The sequence below is a fragment of the Spinacia oleracea genome, chromosome 4 (genome assembly GCF_020520425.1).
Source record: "Spinacia oleracea cultivar Varoflay chromosome 4, BTI_SOV_V1, whole genome shotgun sequence".
Taxonomy (NCBI): Eukaryota; Viridiplantae; Streptophyta; class Magnoliopsida; order Caryophyllales; family Amaranthaceae; genus Spinacia; species Spinacia oleracea.
The window spans coordinates 177,558,346-177,582,835 of NC_079490.1; the positions used below are offsets into that span (position 1 = coordinate 177,558,346).

The following is a 24,490-nucleotide window of genomic DNA, read 5'->3' on the forward strand; positions in this document are numbered from 1 at the left end:
TTCTTTAAGACTTTTCATTTGTTCTTTTCATAATACTCTGTTAAAAGAACAAAATAAAAACACGTGCACGATTCTCATTATGCACTCCTTTAACAATTTTTCTTTTCTCCTTCTCTGTTCTTCAATTCTTTGATTTTACTTCCTATTTGTTCATTTTCTATTTTTCAGCAACTATATATATAATAATTGTACTTATGAGTCATAACCATTAGTCATTTTAGAAATACATTTTAGAGAGAGAGAGAGAGGGGAGATGATTTATATTCTCTCAATATAAGAGAGATTTTTCGAGAGAAAAAGAGTGAGATGGTAAATGAAAGAGTAAAAAAATACATTTTCTCCTTATTCTCTCTCTAAAATTCCTTCTGAATGTTTCTCGTTTGTTGAAAATGAGTGAATTAAGAAAAACACTAGTTCAATGTTGATGCTCCTGATAAATGTTGATCAAGTGTTTAAGGTACGTTTCCTTGTTTTTTCATCTAATGTTCTTTTCGGATTGTTATGTTCTTTTTCACAACTTTATTTTTACTGTGTCATCAACATAGTTTGTTCTTTTATATCAACGTACATAGATTGTTAAAAAAGAACATATAATGGTTTGAAAAGAACAAATAACACTTAAAAAAGAACATAGTCTGATTCGTGGTAAAAGAACAAATATACTTTTTTTTAAAAATATAGATTTAGTTTTAAGTGCATCAAAAAATCGTCGTTTTGTCTTTTTAATTAGAACATAAAATCGTTTGAATAGAACAAATAACACTTAATAAAAGAACATAGATCTTATGTGTGGGATAAAAACAAAAATACATTTAAATAAAAATATAGATCTAGTTTTAAGTGCATCAAAGTATCGTCGTTTTCGTCTTTTTAATTAGAACACTAATTGGTTTGATAAGAACAAATACAACTAATAAAAGAACATAGATTTGTTGTTCTTTTCGTCCCTTTCATTCTGTTCTTTTGTTTGATAAGGAAAAAGAAAATGATGTTCTTTTTTCATGTGTTCTGTTCTTTTTTCTTTTTTTATTGTGGTTTTTTTTTTTTGAGTTTTTGTTATTTTATTTTTCTTCTAATTTTGTTCTTTGTGTTTTGTAAAAAAGTTGTTGTTCTTTTTTATAATTATTTTGTGTTCTTTTTAATTTTTTTTACAGTTTTTTAATATTTAATAATATTATCGATAATATGTATTTTTTTTTTTTGTTTTTCTATTGCATTTTTCACACGATGTTCTTTTTGAAAAATAGTTGTTCTTTTTATAGTTATCAGGAGAGAGAATATGTTATTTTTATTTTTGTACATTTTCTTTAGTTTTTTGACATTAGTGTTCTTTTCAGGTTTAGTTAATGTTCTTTTTGTTTACTCTAGTTCTTTCTGTTTAGTTTTTTATGTTCTTTTTCGTTTTTTTGTTTTTTGCGTTTTCTTTTAATGTGTTTGCGTTTTGGTGCAGGTTTTGGACACCCCTCGGGAAGTAGTGTAGGCAGCCCATTAGAATGAAGACCCACGTGTAAAATATCCAGGAACTTCTTCCCAGACGAAAAGCTTACCCTGCAAAAACAAAACGAAAATTCAATCTCTGAGAGAAACTTCGACATTAGAACCGCTTCCCCCGCAATTTCTTCATCCTTCACTCTCATCCTCCCTACAAAATCCACCAAGGTATTTTTCTTTATTCTCTGTATTTCTTAATATTATTTCTCGTTAATTCCTTAGTTTTCTTGTATATGCTCGACGAATTCGCTCGTAACATTTCCTTTGCTGGGTATTATTATCTCTTTTTTCTCAATTTTGTTTTATGACAATTTTCCATTTAAGTACTGCAAAGTGAAAGTAATTTATAATTTTATTTATTTTTAGAATATCAAAATAATTTTTTGTAGTAATTATGCAGTGCTCCATTTATTTTATCGTTCATAATTCTCTCTGTAATATGTTGCTGTTCGCTTCACTTGAAATTTTAACTGATTTTAATGGATTTTAATTGATTAAAACTGATCCTGGGTGTGTTTTTGTTACTGAAAATTGAGTATTATAATGTTCAACTCATCAATTTCTCATCTTGGGCCATTTTTTATGTCCTTTTCTTAATTTGGATTGTTTCGTTTATTTTTCTATATTCTATTACTCGTAATATATTTTGTGGGTGGGGAAGTTTCTTTGAAAATGTGGGTCTTCTTTTGTGTATTGTTGTATGGAAGTAGGGAAGGAGTTTTGTAAGAGACATGAAGGTAGAATTATGTCTTTAGGTGGTCCATACATGGGGTGTTGCTATTCCTTAATACCACAGTCTCGAATATTTCCGTGCCGTTTAACCACATTGTAGTTAGCTTCATTCTTTTTGTGGGCATTGCTTGAAATGAGTAGTAATCTTGCTATTTCTCTTTGTATCTTTGGTTTTGAAGTAATGAACGGATGAACGGAGGGATCTTTGTGAATGAATAGCTTGCAGATGTACATGTTTTCGTATATTCCATTGATTTTCTTTCATGGTTTAGGTAGAATTATATGGATTGAGGAGAGGCAATATAACAAGGTTTAAGGATGACAGCTGCACAACTTTGTGGTGGCAAATTATCAGCGGCATTTGCCAACACTAGGAGAAGATGGAGCAAGGCAGCTGGATCAAGTTCTGTGGGGCAATCATGTAGATTTAGTTATTCACTTCCATTGGCTATACGGAAGAGTTGTGAAGATGTTTCTGGAATCTGCAATTTGTCTGCTGACAGAAGAAAGTTGCCTCACAAATCTTTTATTCATTGTAGAAAACCTTTTCATAATGTGACACGCAGTTTGTTGGATTCGGATTGCACTATTGAGCCTTGTGATGTGGAGGAGGATTCTCATGATTTAGTGGAGAGTGCTGCAGAAGAGAGTACGTTAGAAAAGAATAATGGTGTTAATGGTTCAAGGTTTGAAATGATGAAACTTCATTTATTTTGATTGTTTTCTGTCTGTGTATGCATCTAATTCAACTGCATTGCTATTTTCTATTTTGTCCTCCTATGTAATTTAAATCTTCAGTTGCATAGAATTGATGCTATCTCATATTTTGATCAATAGATGATTCTTTATTAAAATCTTATGAGGCTTGTTATGTAGACGTACAATTTGGTTCTGTGGCTATCAGAGCCCTTTCTTTTGTGCTGTTTTCTGTTCACATTGCAAGGTCTTTATTGGAAGTGATTGCGTATGAGTATATACTCATGAGCAGTCAAAACCTGTCATCCTTTGAAAAGTTCTTTTGTTTTAGTTTTTTTTGGTGTATAAACGTCTGGGATAGTCTTCATGTCAATTAGTTTATTTAGTATAATTAGTTTAATTAGTTCTTACTTGATCTTTTGGTAATACCACATTACAACTATTTGAGCCACGCATCTCAAAAATATACGTAGGTAAAAATACTTCTCTGCGATAATGATTATGTTGAAACTACTGTTGATTTGAATCTTTAAGTTTTAAGCATGTGCCTTTTGTCTTCTTTTTATATGTTAGTTTATTTTTAATGACTTCGCAGTGAGTCTGTACTTCAGCCCCTGAACCAGTTGCCTCCTCCAAATGTCAAACGGGAGCTTATAATGCTTTCTTTACCGGCAATAGCTAGCCAGGCCATTGATCCTATGGCTCAGCTGATGGAGACAGCTTATATTGGTAGTTTAGGTTGAAATCTTATTCTTCATTTTGAATTTGAAAAAACTTTGTTTCTCTTATTTTGCGTGTGTCAATGATCTCACTTTGTTTTCATTATGTGTGCAGGTCCTGTACAACTGGCATCAGCTGGTGTTTCTATGTCGATCTTTAATATCATTTCGAAGCTATTCAACATACCACTTCTTAGTGTTGCTACTTCTTTCGTAGCTGAAGATTTAGCAAAGTCTTCTTCAGGTAAAATATTCTGAATGTTGTCATTCTGGTCATAATCTTTGCCATTGAACTATTGTGTTACTTGATTATCATGTATTTTGTTTGCACCTTCTAGATGGCGATGAAAAAAATGAAAGAAAACAGTTATCATCAGTTTCGACAGCGTTATTTCTCGCTCTAGGCATTGGCATCATTGAGGCGCTAGCTTTACTTTTGGGAGCTGGATCATTCCTCAGGTTAATGGGTGTCTCAGCAGTAAGTTCTAAACAGTTAAATGGTTATTGAGATTTTGTTTCCATGACGAATTCAGTAGTGAAACTCATGAAGTTGACCAACGAGCCCTTTTTATCCCTGCTGGTCATGATCAAATTTATTCTTAGAACATTGATTACGTATTGCATACTGGCGTTATTTAATGTTCAACTGCAATTGCCTTGCAGGATTCTCCTATGCGAGTACAAGCTGAGAAGTTTCTGTCGCTTAGAGCTCTTGGTGCCCCCGCTGTTGTACTTTCTTTGGCTCTTCAGGGTGTGCTGAGGGGATTTAAGGACACAAAAACCCCTGTATTCTGTCTAGGCATGTTTTCAAGCCTCAGCATTGCATTTGTACTTTTTTTTTTATCCCCTGGTTACTCTATTTTAATTGTTATAATTTATTTCTGTTTATTTTCAGTCTCTATTTCTTACTTTCCTTTTTTTTTGACTTTTTATGTCTGTACATTGATGATCTGCATGCAGGTGTCGCCAATCTTGCAGCTGTTTTTCTGTTCCCGCTTTTCATAAATTATTTTCAGATGGGTGTCACTGGAGCAGCCACTGCCACTGTTGTGTCTCAGTATGCACTTTCTTCCTGAAGTCTGTTAGTCGGCTTTTCTTTTAACTATATTGGTAATCATGCTGCTTGTTTGTGCTCCAGATACATAGGTAGCTTCTTGATGATTTGGTTTCTTAGCAAGAGAGTAATATTATTACCTCCAAAATTTGGAGATCTGAAGTTTGGGGTCTATTTAAAATCTGGTGAGTGTCAGAGAAATGTTTATGGTTATTTTCTGTTTTTGATTCTTTATCCAACACATTGATTTTAATAACGTTCTACTTAATAATCACCATTACAAACTTCTTAAATTAGTCTGCTTAAGTGGCCATTGTTTGTGCCTACTTAAAGTGTTACTCGTACATGTTTGGATTGCCGTCTGTTTCCTTATGTTTACCTTTTTTCCAGGTGGATTTCTGATTGGAAGAACTGTGGCTGTTTTGATAACTATGACGATTGGCACCTCAATGGCTGCTCGTCAAGGTCCTCTAGCTATGGCTGCTCATCAAATCTGTATGCAAGTGTGGTTGGCTGTCTCTCTTTTAACTGATGGATTGGCCGCATCTGGTCAGGTATGAGCTTTCATCTAACTAGGAGGTTCGATATCCAGGCTATAGGTTCTTCAGGCATCTATACTACCTCTATTCTACAGTGCTTGTCCATTATGATTTATGATTATCACAAAAGTTGAAGATTATGAATAATGTGTGGGTTTTAACCAAATAGGAAAAGCTTCTTGGATTAATAAGCATTTGTTGTTGTCCAAAGATCCTGATTTGTGAATAATAAACCAAATAGGAAAAGCTTCAATAAGCATTTGTTGTTGTCCAAAGATCCTGATTTGTGATGTATATGATAAAATGGGACATTCAACTAGCAAGGAGGACAAACACTTTTTGGATGGAGGGAGTAATTTGAGTCGATTTAAAGCAATCAATGTTTGCTCTTTAAACAGTATGTTAACCATTAGCATTGATGTTTACATTAAGCTTTACATGGAGTAACTCTCGTCTCTCGATATAGCAGTAAAAGCAAGACAATAAAAGGCTCAGCTACATCTATGCTAAGATTGAGTTCAGACACATAACTTTTCATTTCAGGCTCTGGTTGCTAGTTCTTTGTCAAGAGGTGACTACAATGCAGTGAAAGAGTTGACTAACTTTGTTTTGAAGGTTTGTACATCTTCTTTTACTCCTTTCAGTGAATGTTTGACATCTACATTTCATGTGTATATATGCATCATGTCATCATGTGTAAGTGGCAATTAACACGGCTTACTCTCTCTTTTTTCTAACTCCTCCCAGATTGGGATAGTTACTGGTGGCGCTTTAGCCGTGATTTTGGGATCATCTTTTGGGTCTTTAGCGAACTTGTTCACGAAGGATCCTGCTGTACTGCAGATTGTAAAATCCGGTACTTGGGTAAGCGTCAATTTTTCATGCATGCTTGTATTTATATGCTAAGTGTTCATTTGGTAGCAGCAATTTAGCAACTCATAAGCGGCCAATTTTAAACAGTTTGTCAGTGCAAGCCAGCCACTCAACTCTTTAGCTTTTATCTTTGATGGTCTTCATTTTGGTGTGTCCGATTTTTCATACGCTGCTTATTCCATGGTAAGTTGGTACGACTTTGTTGTTTTGAAGCATGTAATTGCAGTTTAGTCTACTGACTTTTCTGAATGTCAGATGTTCGCAGGGGCAATTTCGTCGGCTGTCCTTCTCTATGCTCCCTCAGTAATGGATCTTCCTGGTGTTTGGCTCGGGTTGACCCTTTTTATGGGCTTGCGCATGGCTGCAGGATATTTTAGGTGCTTTTTGTCATTATTATCTACTTTTTCATGGTCTGGTGGTATCAAGTGATTCACGATTACCTGAAGTTTGAGAGTTTTGGCTGCCATGGTCTGCAAAAATGGATGATAAACAACTAGTTTTTGAAGCTTGTTTTGGACTTGATAGTATCATTTTTCAACATTTTCTTCAGTTTTAGCAAGCTCTTATTTTTCTAACGTCCATGGCAGTTGCCTTGTTTTAATCTCTATGTTTGTTACTCACCATTATTTTTATTATTATTTCTGCTCTCTGATAACATAGTATTTTGCCTCACTTCCACAGAATTCTGTCAAAGAATGGTCCATGGTGGTTCTTGCACGGGGACTCGCAGAAACTTCCGGTATGTGGTTGATCATAGACCTTGTGTTATCTTTTAATTTTCTAGTCTCATATTTGCTCACATCGCCCAAGTTGGCAAAGTATTCGTGCTTCTTTTTTTTCTGATAAACAATACTTCGTACAAAGTATGTAGGTATATCGAGTTTTGTTGTAATGTTGAAAGTAACTCTTATTACTTCTTGTATCCTTTTTTGTGACTGGTGCTGTATTCTTTCAGGCCATCAATCAATTTGGATCCAACTGAAACGGTCAGCGACAGCGATTCAAATGGTGCCGAACTTTGATTCTTCAAAATTTTCCTTAGGTAATTACTGTACAGTCCTTTCTGTAAATTAGTTCCTTTTTCGTGGGTAGGCACTGGTATTTCAAATTAGTCAAGTTATTAAACATTTACATTATATAAGCCAGCTCTCGAGTAGTTTGGTGTCCACCTAAAATATCTAAATGCTCATAATTGTCTATGTTAACATATTATTAGTTATTATTTGAAACATGAAGTACGCATCGAGTGCGTTTAAATCCAGTCATAAAACTCATATTAGAGCAAAGAAGGGTTTTAATTTTGTGCAACAGCGTTAACAAAATTTAGCATATCTATTACGAAGTCCATTTAGAAAGATTAGTTGGTTTCATGGTCTCAGTAGATCAGTTATCTGTCTAATATCTGGGAGTTGATTGCTTTTGCTTTATACTACATAATTATACTAAGGATGATTTAATTAACTTGTGCTTGCATAACTGCTAGCTTCTATTATGTTGTGATTCAGTGTTATTCTGCCACTTATTATTGATAAAATCTTCCCCAAAACAGACAAAAGGAGAAGGTATATGCATCTTCTGTGAGACCAGTCACACCATCAACTTGATGGTGTGACGAACGTGAAACCAATAGCGCACCTCTCCTAAAACTATATAAAAAAAGTAACAGATCTAAACTATAGAAGTAACATACCTAAACTAAAAAAGTACCTCCTCTAAAATTATATATAAAAAAAGTAACATGTCTAAACTATAGAAGTAACATACCTAAACTAAAAATGTACCTCCTCTAAAACTATTCCGTATGAAAAAAAAAGTAATATGTCTAAACTATAGAAGTAACATACCTAAACTAAAAAAGTATCTGATCTAAAATTATAAAAAATAAGTAACATGTCTAAACTATAGAAGTAACATACCTAAACTAAAAAAAATACCTCCTCTAAAATTATTAAAGAAAAAGGTAACATGTCTAAACTATAGAAGTAACATACCTAAACTAAGAAGGTATCTCCCCTAAAACTACTCCGTATAAAAAAAGTAACATGTATAAACTATAGAAGTAACATACCTAAACTAAAAAAGTACTTCCTCTAAAATTATATATAAAAAAAAAAAGTAACATCTCTAAACTATAGAAGTAACATGCCTAAACTAAGAAGGTATCTCTCCTAAAACTACTCCGTATAAAAAAAAAAGTAACATGTATAAACTATAGAAGTAACATACTTAAACTAAAAAAAGTACCTCCTCTAAAATTATAAAAAAAAAAGTAACATGTCTAAACTATAGAAGTAACATACCTAAATTCGCAAGTGTGAATTGGTCTCACCATCAGTTGATGGTGAGGACAGTCTCATATAAGAATTTGGGCTATTAAAACCGCATACCCCAAAATAAAAATGGGGCATAGTTTAAAATATAGTGGAATTTCTTTGTATTAAAATTACATTTTGTGAGATCGTAGAGCTCAAGTTGCATGGATGTATTACACTTCAGTTTTGATTTTCTGAATAAACATTGCCGACTAAACATAATAAAACGAATAACAAACTTGGTGGACAATAATATACCATTTGAATAATATATGTATATATGCATATATCTTCTCCTTTTGTTTGTTTGTTTAGTGGGAGATTTTATTAATAAATAAGTGTATAGGAGGCTAAATCACAACATAGGAGTTAACACCTATTCAAGCTCAAAGTTAATTAGAGCATTCTGTAATCTATTTTTTTTTTAAAATAAAATAATCAACTACAAGTAAGTTTGTATACTTCATAGATATGTATAAGTATCATAATATAATCCATCGGTTTAACATGCGAAAATTACCTTCACTACAAAAGTTGCTTTAACACGTTCGGATAATAAGAAATGGTAGTGGCAAATCCTAATGGGGTCTGTATTTAAAAATTAATGAACAATTAAATATTTATTTTAAAAAAAACCGATGAAAAATTAACTAAAAATAGGCAGTTTTATTTTGGAGTGGAATCACGTGACCCCATTCAACACACACTCTCCCCGCCACTGGGAAATGGAGAGAAAGGGAGGAGACATGCTCCCTTATTAGGATAAGGGGGAAGGATCCACTATTCCCGTTTAATAACACCATCCCTGCAAAGCTGGATAGAATTGAAGGGAAAATGGAGCTAGCTTTCCCTCCCCCCTTCCTTTCCCTTCTATTTGGCTATCCTAACACACTGTTAGTTGAGTTGGCTCTCTCATAATCATCAACTTTTCATTGTGTGTTTAAATATTGTATTAATTTTGAAAGGAAAATGCACCTCATTCTTCCCTCTTCCCCTGCCTCCCATTATGATCTCTTCTCCAACTCCCTTCTCTTCCCTCTCTCATCGGTCATATCCAAACAAGGGAAGATGGATCTCTCACTCCCACTTCCACTTCCTCTTCATCTTCCCTCCATATTTATCTATCCTCATGAGAATTTGACCATAGAAGATACTACAAAGTAGTATGTATATATCAAGGAAAAATGAAAAAAAATAAAAAATATGACAATTGTGCGCAACACGTGCCTAAGAAAATCAAGTGACAAATTAATTAGGGTAGATTGTTTTCTTGCCTTGTATTTCATAGTAATTTGTGTTATATAGTACAACTCTAAGCTACATGCTTTTAGGTTATATACAATTATATCTTTAAAGCCCAATTACAATGTATAAGCCTTAATACCTCCCCTCAAGTTGGAGCATGGGGATCACAAATGCCTACCTTGCGAAGTAAGGAAAGAAACCGACCGCTTGTCCAATGCCTTTGTGAAAATGTCGGCAAGCTGAATATCTGTAGATACGTGGCTAGGAGAGATGATGCCTTCTTGAATAGCATTCCGTACATAATGACAATCGATCTCAATATGCTTAGTGCATTAATAGAAGACTTGATTCTGAGCAATGTGAACAGCAGACTTACTATCACAAAATAAGGGCATGGCGCGGGGATGTGCTACGCCAAGACTAAAGAGCAACAACTTAAGTCATTTCAACTCCGATGTAATGGTCGCCATAACACGATATTCGGCCTCTGCAGATGAGCGATAAACGGTTTGTTGTTTATTGGTTTTCCAAGACACAAGGGAACAACCAAGAAAAACGAGCCAACCTGTTAAAAAACGTCTAGTCAATGGGCAGCTTGCCCAATCAGAATCGCACTGCCCGAATAGAAGAATACCTTGGCCCGAACAACCCTTCAAGTAACGCACTGCCTGAATAGCGGTATCCCAATGATCCTGGCGCGGGGCTTGCATGAATTGAGCTAGAATATGAACAGTGTAAGCTAGATCAGGCAGGGTAAAGGATAGATAAATGAGACGCCCTATAAGCCGTCTGTAAGGTTCTGGATCCTCTAGCAGATCACCAGTTGCTTGTGATTTTGTTCAATAGGAAATCCCGCGGGCTTTGAGCCTAAGAGTCCTGCTTCGGCGATAATGTCAAGAGTATACTTTCGTTGGCATAGAAATATCCCTTCCGGACTACGGACTACCTCAATGCCAATAAAATATTTCGGGACGCCCATGTCCTTCATATGCAAACATTCGCCCAAGTACTGTTTAAGAGAAGAAATAGCGGAAGAGTTATTACCAGATATAATCAAGTCGTTAACATACACAAGCACATTGAGTTGAGTCGTTCCTTTGACATAGGTGAACAGTGAGTAATCCGAATAAGATTGAAGAAAACCATAATTCCACAATGATGCAACTAACTTAGCAACCAACATCTTGGTGCTTGTTTCAACCCATATAGAGATTTCTTCAGATGACAAACCATTCTTGGTTTACCTACATTGAATCCGGGGACAATTTCATGTACATTTCCTCATCAAGGTCACCGTGCAAGAATGAATTGTGAACATTCATCTGATGCAATTCCCAGTTATTGGCTGCCACAACTGCAAGAAAGGCACGAACAATAACTATTTTGGCCAGCGGTGCAAATGTCTCATTGTAGTCAATACCTTCGACTTGATGATTTCCAAAAATAACTAAACGCGTTTTAGGCGCTCAATAGTGCCATTTGCATGAAATTTGATCTTATAAACCCATTTACAACCAAGAGCCTTCTTCCCGGATGGTAATTCTTCCATTACCATGTCTCATTATTCTCCAGTGCCCCAATTTCTTTTTGCATAGCTTCCCTCCAGCCAACGTCTTTCATTGCTTCATTAAAAGTACGAGGCTCAAAGGCCTGCAATTACAACTGCAAGAAATATACGATGTCGCAAAGAAATTTATCACAATTCACAAAATGTGCTCTAGGATAGGGAGTGCTTGAGGAGCTAGTGGAGGGTGATGAACGGGTGGACGAACTCTTAGCTTGTACAGTGTGTGTGACAAAATTCTTGAGTAGAACGGAAGGTCGTTTGAGACGACACCCTTTGCCCAATCCAAGAGGACCATCAACGCCCACCTCTTGAGAAGAGGTTTGGGCTTGCTGATCCTGTTGCATAGGTGCACTAAGGGACGCGGACGGCTGGCAGGCGGGAGAGGAGAGACCAAGTTGGTGGGATAGAGGAGAAGTTGGGCCCACTGGAGTGAGCAACTCATGAGGCTGGTCCAGTTGGTGCAATTCATCTCCTGGGCCACAATGTTGGAGATGGGAATGTTGGACTTGACTGAATGGAAGAGGCAACAAGGTCCACTGCCAAGTTGTAGCTAGGTACCACACCCCGCTCCCTTGCCGTGGACTCCTCTGGTCCAACATCATCAACCAAAATATTTTCCAAATCATCCAAAAATGCAGCATTATTATCACCAATATGTATGTTCTCATTCCTCACCACATTATCATAACCAATTAACTCACCATTTGAAGTTGCAAAAGGAAATTCAATTTCATGAAATATGACATCCTGAGACACAAAAATTTCAGAAGTTTCCATGTCATACATTTTCCATCCCTTTTTCAATTAGGAAACCCAACAAATGCACATTTCCGACTCCGAGATGCAAATTTATGACCCTTAGACTTTTGATTATACGCTTAGCAAAGACAACCAAAGATACGCAGATGATCCAAATCGGGTTCTTTGCCAAATAAAACCTCAAACGACACAAGCCTGACGGTGCACGATTAATTAAATAAATCGCACCCAAAATACATTCACCCCAAAGACAAATCGGAAGATTACCCTCAAACATCAAGGCACGACCGACATTTAAAATGTGTTGATGCTTATGTTCAACCCGACCATTTTGTTGAGGAGTACCAACACAAGATGTTTGAAATATGATCCTGTGTTCATGAAAATAATCCAACATACATTTGAATTCTGTGCCATTATCACCACGAATAAATTTTACATTCGTTTCAAATTGTCGTTCAATCATAGCAAAGAAAGAACGGAAAGCTTTATAAACTTCTGTTTTCGAATGCAATAAATACACTCACACTGCTCTTGAAAAATCATCTACCAAAGTCAAAAAGTAATGCGCACTACTAGTTGAAGAAATTGAATTGCGACCCCATAAATCACAATGAATTAATTCAAAAATTCCACTAGCTTTGCTATCACTAACATGAAAACTTGCACGATGTTGCTTAGCTTGGGGACAAATTCCGCAAGCTTCATTTAATTTCTTTGTAACATTACTAGGACAATTCTTAATTGCAGGTACTAACTTGAGAACTCTATCAGACGGATGCCCCAGCCGACGATGCCATAACTCAAATGTAGAAACTTCAGGAACGGTCACCGCACACACTGTAGGTATTTTCCGAAAATAATATATTCCATCCCTTCGTTCACCGGCTCCAATCAGGCTCCCCGCACGTTTGTCCTGTATAGCACAAAGAGAGTCACAAAGAAAGTCGGTGAATTGGACAAAACATTTAGAATCATTAATCAATTGCGACACCGATATTAAATTGCAATGCAAAGTAGGAACATAAAAAAATTGTGAAGAATTAATGTGCTTGATAGTACTGCTTGACCCTCCATGGTAGCAATAACATTATTTCCGTCCGGTAAACCAACTGGAGAGGCAATAATAGACTCCATATTTGTCAACCGAGAAGAGTCACCAGTGACATGGCGTGACGCGCCGGTGTCAATTATCCAAGGTAACGAGGAACACGCACCTATCATCTTGTCTAACTGAGAACTATTACTGTTTAGCATACAGTCTGGCTGATGGGAGGACTGGGGCCTACTATACTCCACGTGGCTCGCTGGAGTACCACCATTAGAGGAACCCACGAGACTGCTCTCTCCTATAACCTCCACGGTGTTGGCTCGTGTAGGTACCCCACGACCGCGACCTGCTGCAGCACCCCGCGAAGCACCCCCCGCCCCTTAGAACGTTCTGCTTCATCTCTTCGTACCATTTCGGGCAGCCATGGAGTTTAAAGCAGGTGCTATTGTCATGTCTGTCACACTTGCAGTGGGTGCAAGTAAGGTGTGACTTATCAGGCCGCTCAAAATGAGGCTTTACACATTCAGTTTGTAGAAAATGGACTTAATTTGCACCCCTTCCTTCACAGCCTTGGTATTAGCAATGTCACGGGAGCGTTCTTCTTGGATGTTGCATATAAGTCATCATCAACACTGATCGGGAATTGGTGCAGAATCTCCTCATCCTCTCATCCTGGTCCGCGGCTATTTTCCCAGTCATATCACACGTGTAGGTACCATTGGACCAGATCATCGTACAATCCCGTGAGCATGGTATAATAATCTTCCATGAACATTCTCTTACCTTGCTTACAAGCCGTAATTTGACGTCTTGATTGTTGAAGACGAGGCCCATTTACAACACCATACTTCTTCGCCAAGAAATCCCCCAGTTTCTTTGCATTGTCATGAAAGGGAATAGGAGCAGCAATCCCGGGTTCCATGCTCCTAAACATCCAACAGACTAGCATTGAATTAACAGTCACCCAATCAAGTTGTTTCTTTTCCTTAGTAGGTTGTGTAAATGTTCCATTTACAAACATAAATTTTCGGCGAGATTGTAGAGCCAATTGCATTGCCATAGCCCACGCCATATAGTTTTCACCCCGTAGCAATACGTGAGTGATTATGGTCCCCGGTTGATCCACAAAACTTAAGTTAGTAATAGGAGATGCGGGATCGATCTTGCCATCACCTTCCATGGTTATTCAAGAAATCAGGCTGGTGAAAGTGTGAAACCTTGAAGGAAGAAACGGACGAGTATAGAAAACGGAAGAATGGAAAAGAAAAAAAAAATTGTAGGTTAAGGTTTGCTAGGATGCTAGCTCCGATACCATGACAAATTAATTAGGGTAAATTCTTTTTTAGCCTTGTATTTCATAGTAATTTGTGTTATATAGTACAACTCTAAGCTATGGGGTTTTAGGTTAAATACATTAAATACAATTATATCCTTAAAGCCCAATTACAATGTATAAGCCCTAATATCAAGGCTTATATGAACCTATTTTCACAAAATGGCATTTGTACGACTACCATTTTGGCGGGAAAGCTGCCACTTTTTCACTACTTTATTGATCGAACAAGCGTGGTCTGGTCCCCCCTGAGCCGGGGGGTGCTTGCGGGGAGGGCGACAAAAGCTTCACTTAAGCAAGTAAATCAAGTTTGGGATGTCACTTAAGTGATGTTTTATCTATACTAATATATTAAAAGGCGTTGATAAACAAGCCTATGTGCCACGTGGCACTCGCACTAATCTCATTTCAATTTTCCATGTCATACACAATTATTTAAAAATGATAAATATGTGTGGTACAAGTCTTGAACCCCTGACCTCTAATTGTAAACCGAACAATTAACCACTACTCCAAATCAATTATATGTCATTTTTTCATAACAAAATATAATAAATGACAATTTAATAATACAGAATATTGAATTTATTTAAATTTTTTATATGTGTATCAACCCGGGGTATCACCTGGGCCCAAATACTAGTTTGTTTCATAATTCATGCGGTGCAATTACTTGATTCTCTCATCAAGTAATGGAGAATTCTCTAAGTTGATACGGAGTATTTCATGAAAATCATGTGTACTTATCACTCTTTTTTTCTTCTAATCAACTCTGCTTTATCAAACCCTTAACAAATATCAATATGTATAAATAATACTGTATATTATTGATTCCTGATCTATATGAGTGAACTTGTTAATCCCCTCGATTTGTCTTAATAATACGTGTTGAAGGGAAAATGTAAATTACACCTTTAAGTTGTACTCCGTAGAAAAATAATAAAATATCGGCAAAAAAAGACGAGTGCTGCTAAAAGTTCAACGCCATTTCCCACCCCCAACAGCCTCAAATCTGTCCCATACACCTATTCAACAACACTCACATATTCATCCAAAAGGGTGGTTATCTAAGATGGAGCTTTTTATGTAAGATCTTCCTAATATTAAAACAATAATTAGAATGATCAATCTATTACTCCCTCTGTCCCATTTTTGTTACATTTACCTTTGTACAAAGTTTTAGTTGATAAGTGGTTGTTTGGTTATCAATTGTTATTTTATTAAAAAAGTAGATGTGATAGGAGTTAGCGGGGTATTTTTTTAATTGAATGAGAGAGGGTGTGGGGATCAAAAAAGTTTTAGTAGGAAGAGAGAGACAATATAATAATTGTGGGGTCATGGGGTCATTCCTAATTTAAAAGTGTAACAACTAATCTGGGACGGACGAAAAAGGAAAGTGTAATAACTAATCTGTGAAGGAGGGAGTATTTTTTGTAAGAAAACATGTTATTGAGGTGTTATGCTTAATGTCTTCCACATATTTTTAGCTAAATGTCTGATTATGTTTAGTAAATTTTGGTATTTACGGAGTACTTTCTTAAAAATACACCAATTTTGTATTAACTAACTTATGAAAGTTTTTTTTTTTGTAATTTACTACCTTAAAGAATGTTTTTGTTTGGAATCACTACCACTGTACGGTTTTAAAAGTTTAAGATATATCTTTCGTTTCTGAATCGTTTTAAGTGATTCAAAGATTATTTTTAACTTTCTCTGTAAGGATTTCATAGAGAATGGTATACCTAAACCACTCGTTTGATACTTCACAAATATTTTTAAAGCTCGCATATATTTTTTTTAATTCGTTTTATACAACAACAAAGCCTTAGTCCCAAAATATTTTGGGTCGTCTAACATGAATCATCGTAGAAGATCGTCATTGTCACCAATCAAACCAGAAAAGAGCGGGATGTTAAAAAATAAAAAGCAAGGAAGAGAAAGTGGAATTAATTAATGAAAGTAAGATAAGAGGAAAAATGTATATATATACAAAAAAAATATTATAAGAGATAATAAAAATAATTAAAGTTTAAAATAACTGAATAAGTAAAATAAGTACATTTCAAAATAGCATGTTAAAATAAAAAAATTAAAAATCAAAAAATTAAAAAGAAAAAAAGAAAAAGGAAAAGGAAAAATGGAAGTTGTATAAGTTAAATGAAGTCATCTTTGCATATTCGCTCCCTCCACTCTATCGTGTCCAACGTCAAATTTTCCTCAATCCCAAGAAAGCTCATATCGTGCTCAATAAACTTCCTCCAAGTTTTCTTAGGTCTTCCCATACCCCTTGCAATTCTATCACTTTGCCACTCTTATATCCTCCTAACCGGGGCATCACTTGATCCTCTGCTTACATGTCCAACTCATCTTAAACGATTTTCCATCATCTTAAACTCAATATTTTTCCTAATAATCTCATTCCTCAAACGATCATTTCTTGTACGCCCACACATCCAACGTAACATGTGCATCTCCGCCACATTCATTTTATGCACGTGACAATCTTTCACTGCTCAGCATTATGTGCCGTGTAATAAAGTCGGTCGAATCATCTTGCGGTAAAATTTTTCCTTCAATCTTTGGGGCATGCCTTGATCATATAGGAACTCCGTAGCACATTTTCACTTCAACCAACCTGCTTTGATTCTACGGGCCACATCGCCATCCAATTCTCCATCCTTTTGGATAATAGATCCTAAATAACGGAACATTTTAGAGCCTTGGACAATTTTCCCATCTTAGGTAATCGCCTCTGTCTCTTTGTCTTGGACTCCACTAAACTTACACTCCATATATTCCGTCTTGTTTCTACTCAACCTAAAACCAAGAGATTCCAAAGTTTGTCTTCATAATTCCAACTTACTTTCCACTCCTTCTTTTGTTTCATCAATCGACACAATATCATCTGCAAACATCATGCACCATGGTATACCAACTTGAATTGACCTCGTCAATTCGTCCATGACTATAGCATAAAGATATTGGCTATGTGCGGAACCTTGATGCAATCGCAATGGAGAATTCTTCGGTCTTACCAACACTAGTTCTCACACTCGTGCTAACTCCCTCACACATGACCTTGATGATATCAATATACTTTCTCGTAATTCCTTTTCCTACTTAATGCCCACCAAAGAATTTCCTTTGGTACCTTATCATACGCCTTCTCCAAATCAATGAAAACCATGTGTAAATCCTTCTTCTTATCCCGATAATTCTCCATTAGTTGCCATATAAGATGAATGGCCTCCATAGTCGATCTCCCAGGCATAAATTCAAATTGGTTCTCCGAAATTTTCACAGTTCTCCTCAATCTTTGCTCAATAATCCGCTCCCAAAGTTTCATACTATGACTCATTAGTTTGATTCCTCGATAGTAGGCACAATCCTAGGCATCACCCTTATTCTTGTACAAGAGGATGATAGTACTTTTCCTTCACTTTAATGGCATCCTATTAATTCCCCAAATCTTGTTGAAAAGAGTTGATAACCATACAACCCCTCTCTCTCCCAAGCATCTTCAGACTTCGATATGTATACCATCGGGCCCCACTGTCCTCTTGCGTCCCATCTTTTTCAGTGCCATTTTGACTTCTCTCTTTTGAATTCTTCGCATAAAGTATGTTAACCATATCTCGAGGGATATTTGTATCCCCAATATAGCGCCCTTGATCCCCGTTGAACAAATTATCAAAGTAGAACCCCATCTATCCTTGATTTCCTTATCTCCCACCAAAACTTTTTGATCCACATCTTTCACACATTTAATCCTCCTGATGTCTCGCGTCTTTCTATCTCTCATTCGAGCAAGTCTATATTTGTCATTTTCCCCTTCTTTTTTATCCAATGTTGCATAAAGATCCTGATTCACCTTTGCTCTAGCCTCTCTTACGGCCTTCTTTTCTTCCCTTTTAGCCTCATTGTACTTCTCGTAGTTCTCATAACTTCTATATTTTCCCAACTCTATAGCATTCTCGTTTCCTCTTTATAGCTTGTTGCACAACTTCGTTCCACCAATATGTGTCCTTACTTGGTGGCATGATTCATTTAGATTGCCCTAGAACCTCTTTCGCCACTCCCTTTATGGAGTGCTCCCTTCTTGTCCATAATGAGTCTATATCCAAATTCATATCACCAGACCAAATACCTTCACTTGCCATGTTTTCCACGAATTTTAGTTGTTGTTCCCCTTGAAGTTTCCACCACTTGATCCTAGGCTCCACTAGTGGTATTCTCCTTCTTATATAACTTCTACCTCGAAAATCAAGTACCACAAGTCTATGCTGGGTTGATGTCCTCTCACCCGGAATCACCTTACAATTGGTGTAGCACTGTCTCAAAGCAATCCTTACTGAAAATAAGTCAATCTGACTCGTATTACCTCCCCTCCTATAGGTTACTAGGTGAGAGTCTCTTTTCTCAAACCAAGTGTTCATTATACCCAAATCATATGCCAATGCAAAATCCAAAATTGTATTTTCCGTTTCATTACGATCCCCATACCAAAAACCACCATGAATACTTTCAAATCCATCGCGACTCGAGCCTACATGTCCGTTGAGATCCCCACCAATGATAAGTTTCTCACTTCTACACATTGCACCACTTCTTCTAAATCCTCCCAGAATTCTTGTCTAGTTAAGCATTTAGTCCTTCTTTTGGTGTATAGGCACTCACAATAGTTACAACTTCATCCCCTATCACAAGCTTAATACACATAATTCGATCACTCTTGGGACACGTCCAATACATCATCAATATATTCTCGGTCAATAAGGATACCTACCCCATTTCTACCCCTAGTTTATCCCGAATACCAAATCTTATAACCCAATGGAACTATTTCTCTTGTCTTGTTTCCAACCCACTTGGTCTCTTGCAAACATAATATGTTAATTCTCCTCCTCCTCATAACCTCTACTAATTCGACTTATCTCCCTGTCAAAGAGCTAATGTTCCAAGTCCTAAAACGCATCCTACTCTTACTCTTACCCCTGCCCTTACCATGAAACCTTGGATAGTTAACACCACCCTCACGTGGCGCGCCGCTTCCAGGCGACGACCTAGCAACCCTTGGATATTTTCCACTACACCTTGGACTAGGAAGCGTAGCGCACCCTTGCATATTTGACACCATCCTCAGGTGTAGGGGTGGCGTGTTGCTGCTGGTTGACGACCTGGCAACCCTCACATATTTTTCACTACACCCAAGCTTAAGAGGTGTAGCGCGTCGCTGAGAAGGGGACACCCCCACGATATTCTATTGTCGATTCATGTCATGATATGTGACTTGGTTTTACTGCTGGCCGCCACCAACCTACCGCAACCCTCCTCCTCTATCCGGGGTTAGGACCGGCAGTGAATGCCGCATACGCGACACTCACAGGCGGATACAAAATTTCAAAAACACGACCTCTATGAAATCCTTAATCTTTACACTTAAATGAGGGGAATGGATTTTAAATCACTTAAAATTATTAAGAAACAAAAGAGATATTTAAATTTTAAAATGCAAAAACCGTAAATAATAGTGATTCTAGAACAAAAACATAATATTTTCATAATGTAATTAACACAAAAGTAGCGTTTAAGGTAGTAAATACCAAAAAAAAATTCTTTTATTTATATTATCAAGTATATAATCGAACATAGATCATTGGCTCTGATATTACTAAACTAGTCTTATATGCACTCGATGCGTGCGAAAATCAATATAAACGATTAGTGACTTTAATTGTTGAATTGCTTATTAATTAACATTATTCATGGGTGATTGCACACTAACATACAATTTTAAAGTCATTGAATAACATAGAAAAGAAACCGGTTAACCCAAAAAAGAAATCAACAAATTCTTGCACATAACGGAGTACCTTTTGTTTAATGGTTGATAGAAAGCATATCTTATGAAAATTATATTATATGCATCCGATGCGTGCAGGAGTATTAAAAAACTAAAAATTGTGCTATTATATATATCACCACGAATTGTAGGCAATAAAAATTGTTCACAAAGTTCGCCTTAAAAAAGTATGCATCATATTGTTCACAAAGTTCATTGGATCCAATCAAATAGATAGCCCATTCCAAAGCAGGACTTTCATACAAAAATGAAAAATCTATTACAATCCACAACAGCAAGAAATTGAAGTTGCTTCTTTGCTGTTTCGAGAAGATCAACACTCACTACTATAGTATGTGCTTATGTCCATTCTCTCTCTTGCTCCTTTTCCATGATTCAACCTATGAAAAATTTCATGTCACACTTCATTAGAAAATGTAACCTGACAAAAGTAAACATAAAAAGTACAGAAATTTCCCCTTGTCAACATTATCAGTATGAGCTGACGAAAATCACAATTGAAAATTGTAAAAACTTGTTAATCATTGACTAATTTAAACCACTTACACTAATTTCCCCCAAAAATCCTTCAAATTTCTTCCTGAAAAAACACTAATTTCAATATTTTACCTCTAATTAAATCAATTCAAAGTGGCAGTTATAAAACCAAAACGATGGTAATTTATCAAACTTGGATCAAAATATTCAAGAAATCACTAAAAACAACCCAATTAACACAAAAGGATAAGTGGTGCATATAAGAGGAGTCGGTGTAAGAGGAGTCACCCAAGTGCAAAACTTATTCTAACAAAAACAAATTAAAGAACTGTTTTGCAGAAATATTTTTGCACTTTGGTCAATAAAGACTGATTACAGAATAAGATATACTTATTTTACTTATTTTTGCGAACGATTCAGAAGTTTTGCACATATTGTCCGTATAAAAGTTAAAAAGCAAATAATTTATGGAGATTGATACTCCGTAATTCCATATCAAAGTTTTTGTTTGAATCTCCAATCAATCTGAAAACTTTCATCTTCTCATTATTTTCAATTGCCCAATTCAACCATGAAATATAGTTTCTAAAAAGGAAAATTCTCACTCCCTATTTTCAATATTTCACAACTACAAAAAAGGCAAAGAGTAAAGGTTGTATAGAATGCCTTCAACTCAACTCATATGAGACTCAAAAACTTTAAAACCTAAAGTACATGGTCAATCATTTTCAACAAACTAAACGAACTTAAGCACAAATTAAGGGCAAAAGACACACAAATTAAAACCAAAATTGAAATTTCCAGAAATTCAGAAACACCCATTAATAAGCAAAATGAAGTTCGACCCAGATGATAATGCTGGGAATTTCAAATTCTTAAACAAAATCCACCCAAAAAATAAACGGTTTTTTCATGAAATGCCCCCGAGGTTTCACGAAATTCACCAAATACCCCTGTGCGTTTCAAAATACATAATATACCCCTATTTTTTTTCGTATTGTTCACCAAATACCCCTATTTTGACTTTCCGTTAGTCCTCCGTTAAGTCATGTTTATAATTCACCAAATGCACATGTTTATAAACTTTTTGCACAATATACACCTATTTGTAAACTTGTTTGCACCAAATACCCAAACTGCTTTTAAACTGCATAATTTAAATCTAACGGCTAATTTGCAGTTCTAAATTTCCTAGCAATGAAGTAGAGCAGTTTGTAACAAATTTCCAGCAATAAACAGGGATTATATTCCATAAAAAGCTGATTAATTTGCATAGTAGCTTTACAAATACTCTGAATAATAATACCCTTGCAATGAACATTTACAATCACTCTTGTACTACAAGGCATTGCCCTGCTTACATAAGATATGACCTTCGTGGGCTTCGTCACAATAAAAATAATCATTCTTACAAATTTAGTGTTCTCGTTGAACCAACTATGTATGCTATCAGTAATTTTGTGTTTACACTTTACATCAAAATCTAAAAATGCATGAAAAATGTCAGTTGCTTAGCTTGCCTTAGGCCCAAGAGACAAAGAGCAGCAAATTGAACTTGTGTGACATGAGCTTGTGGAGACAGCAGTTGGTTGGCACCAAGAAGTTCATTAGCAGCACCAAGATCAGATGGCCATAATAAAATGACAAAACCAGAGATCATCAGATTGGGTGCTGCCCTGCCAACTGCAAACAATATCTTGGAACTCAGATACAATGGCAAACCAATGACTATTAAAGAGAATAGGCAAGAAGCTTTTGAGACATGATTTTGGAGGTACCAACCCCAACACTTAATCAAACAGACAAGATTCTCCTTAGATATACTTGAAAGCAAAATACACAATAGGTGAAAATTTGAGGTTGAGCAGAATTCTGTTTGGACCATAACTAAATGTTTTTATCACAAACCATGATATCTTATCATCATTCTCAGGAGTGTTTAACTTTAAAGTAGGACCCTTAATGGTAATGCTCTCCGTAGTCATCATTTATCAAAGGTTTATCAAAAGTTTAAGACCTTCAATACTCATGAAGTCATGAAGCATATACAATCATACACATTTACACCATTCACCTGTTTCACAACAATGATTATCTCTCTAATTTCACAAAGGCCCGCTTTGTTCAAGTGAAACTTTTTTCCAAATTAACCAAGACTACAATCATAATGCACCACAATCAAAATCTATCATGCCAGATGCCATCAAATTCCACAAATTAAATTTCACAAATTCCACAAATTTTACATAATAAACAGGAGGGGGGTTGTAGTTCCAAATTGATTAGAGTTGAACACGAGATTAGGTTTTCCGTGATCGTCAACCCAATCTTCGCAAGCTTGCCAATCGTCCATTAAACAAGCTTCCTCGCTGAAAGCATTCGGGTCAGGGTCCATATATTGCGGGTCAATCACAAAAATTGGGTACACAAAATTCGATTCTGTAGCAGCTTGTTCAAGAGTCGGGTTACCGTGGATTCAGAATCCCTTTCGGAACCACATTAGAGAAGAATTGGATGAAGCCGCCATTTTTGTGATAATTGAAGAAGTTTTAGCGTCTGGAGTTTGGTAGGGAGAAGGAGGTGGTTCGAGGAGAGAGAATTGAGAAGGCGCCGTCGTCTTCTCCTTCCTTAGCTGCCGCCGCGCCGTCTTCTCCTTCCTTCCTCGATCTCCTCTCGCCGCCAGCCTTCAACCTTCGTCGGCGGCAATGGTGGATTCTTCGGACTTCCTACCACCTGCACTACCAAATCACCGGAAGAAGAGACTTGTATTTCTGGGTAATTTGAGGTGAATTAATGGCTATTGATGAATTGGGGGTGAGATTGAAGATGGGTAAGAAAGAACAGAGGAGATGAGAGGAGAGAGAAGAAAAGAGTTTTTTTTTAAAAGTTAAAATGTAGAATATAGGTAAATAAGGGTATAAACGTAAATAAATACTAACGGAGCACTAACGGCCGTTAAATCCAAGGGTATTTGATGCACTTTATGTTTACATAGGGGTATATTATGTATTTTGAAACACGCAGGGGTATTTGGTGAATTTCGTGAAACCTCGGGGGCATTTCATGAAAAAACCGAAAAATAAATTTTATCACTACAATTTTAAAACCATAATTGTCAAATAAGGCAAAAACACTATAAAAACAAAAGGACACATTTTTAGTCAAGCGAAAACTTCTGTGAACCAATTTCTTTTACAAAAAAATAAATTAACGGATTTGTATAAAAATAATAGGGCCATTCACAAATCTCTGGAAATAAAGCAGCAAAAGCCACCATTTTCAGTACATTTAACTACAAATGGTATTAAAAAAAGAGGAAAATAGGGAAATTGAAGCTTACCCAGGTGAGAAATTTGTCGAGAATTAATAGCAAAGTTGGCTGAAAAAGCATAAAAAAAACACATTATTGATTTTGGCATCTTTATGGGTTTCCAATGGCAATGTCTTATTCAAACTCCCTTCAACTGTTTGTGTAGGTTTGAAACCAGTCTTTGGATTTTCAACTCCTGTATTTTTAAGCCTAGGAGGTCCAAGAGGTCTGTAATGAACAAAAAATTAATCTAAGAAATTCAAAAAAGCAAACAAATTTTGAGGCATTTCTCAATGTTGTCATTTGATCAGACACCTTACATACAAAGCCAGACATAGCCAAACAACAGAACTGAGAGTCAATGAAGGAGAAAACTGGCTTACAACAGCATTGAAAAGAGTGGATTTGCCATCATTAGGGAGACCAACAATTAAAACAGCTTTGCATTCTCAATTAGTAGATGTTCAGC

General features: G+C 36.1%; 1 protein-coding gene across 3 annotated transcripts; it reads left to right on the forward strand.

The window, feature by feature from the left end:
• Window positions 1–1,479: 1,479 nt before the first annotated feature.
• LOC110788210 (protein DETOXIFICATION 45, chloroplastic) lies at window positions 1,480–24,304 on the forward strand. Of its 3 annotated transcripts, none has more exons than XR_008932469.1 (16): window positions 1,480–1,659; window positions 2,496–2,909; window positions 3,515–3,657; window positions 3,754–3,882; window positions 3,977–4,116; window positions 4,302–4,437; window positions 4,599–4,695; window positions 4,777–4,877; window positions 5,083–5,246; window positions 5,775–5,846; window positions 5,979–6,095; window positions 6,192–6,287; window positions 6,360–6,481; window positions 6,786–6,843; window positions 7,060–7,146; window positions 24,188–24,304. XR_008932469.1 is itself a non-coding variant. In XM_021992848.2 (15 exons), the coding sequence occupies exons 2-15, from the start codon at window positions 2,542–2,544 to the stop codon at window positions 7,084–7,086; spliced, it is 1,770 nt and encodes a 589-aa protein (XP_021848540.1). In that variant the 5' UTR covers window positions 1,481–1,659; window positions 2,496–2,541; the 3' UTR covers window positions 7,087–7,365. The 3 variants fall into 3 exon arrangements, 1 of the variants encoding a protein (XP_021848540.1); XR_002533270.2 differs by lacking the exon at window positions 24,188–24,304 and adding an exon at window positions 12,738–14,901; XM_021992848.2 differs by lacking the exon at window positions 24,188–24,304 and having other exon boundaries at window positions 1,481–1,659; window positions 7,060–7,365.
• The last annotated feature ends 186 nt before the right edge of the window (window positions 24,305–24,490 follow it).

Bases quoted from the DNA above. Each gene is read 5' to 3' on its own strand.
- LOC110788210 (XM_021992848.2), top strand. From the start codon at position 2,542: ATGACAGCTGCACAACTTTGTGGTGGCAAATTATCAGCGGCATTTGCC. The intron at 4,696-4,776 runs GTATGCACTTTC...TTTGTGCTCCAG, and splicing joins ACTGCCACTGTTGTGTCTCA to ATACATAGGTAGCTTCTTGA. The intron at 6,482-6,785 runs GTGCTTTTTGTC...TCACTTCCACAG, and splicing joins ATGGCTGCAGGATATTTTAG to AATTCTGTCAAAGAATGGTC.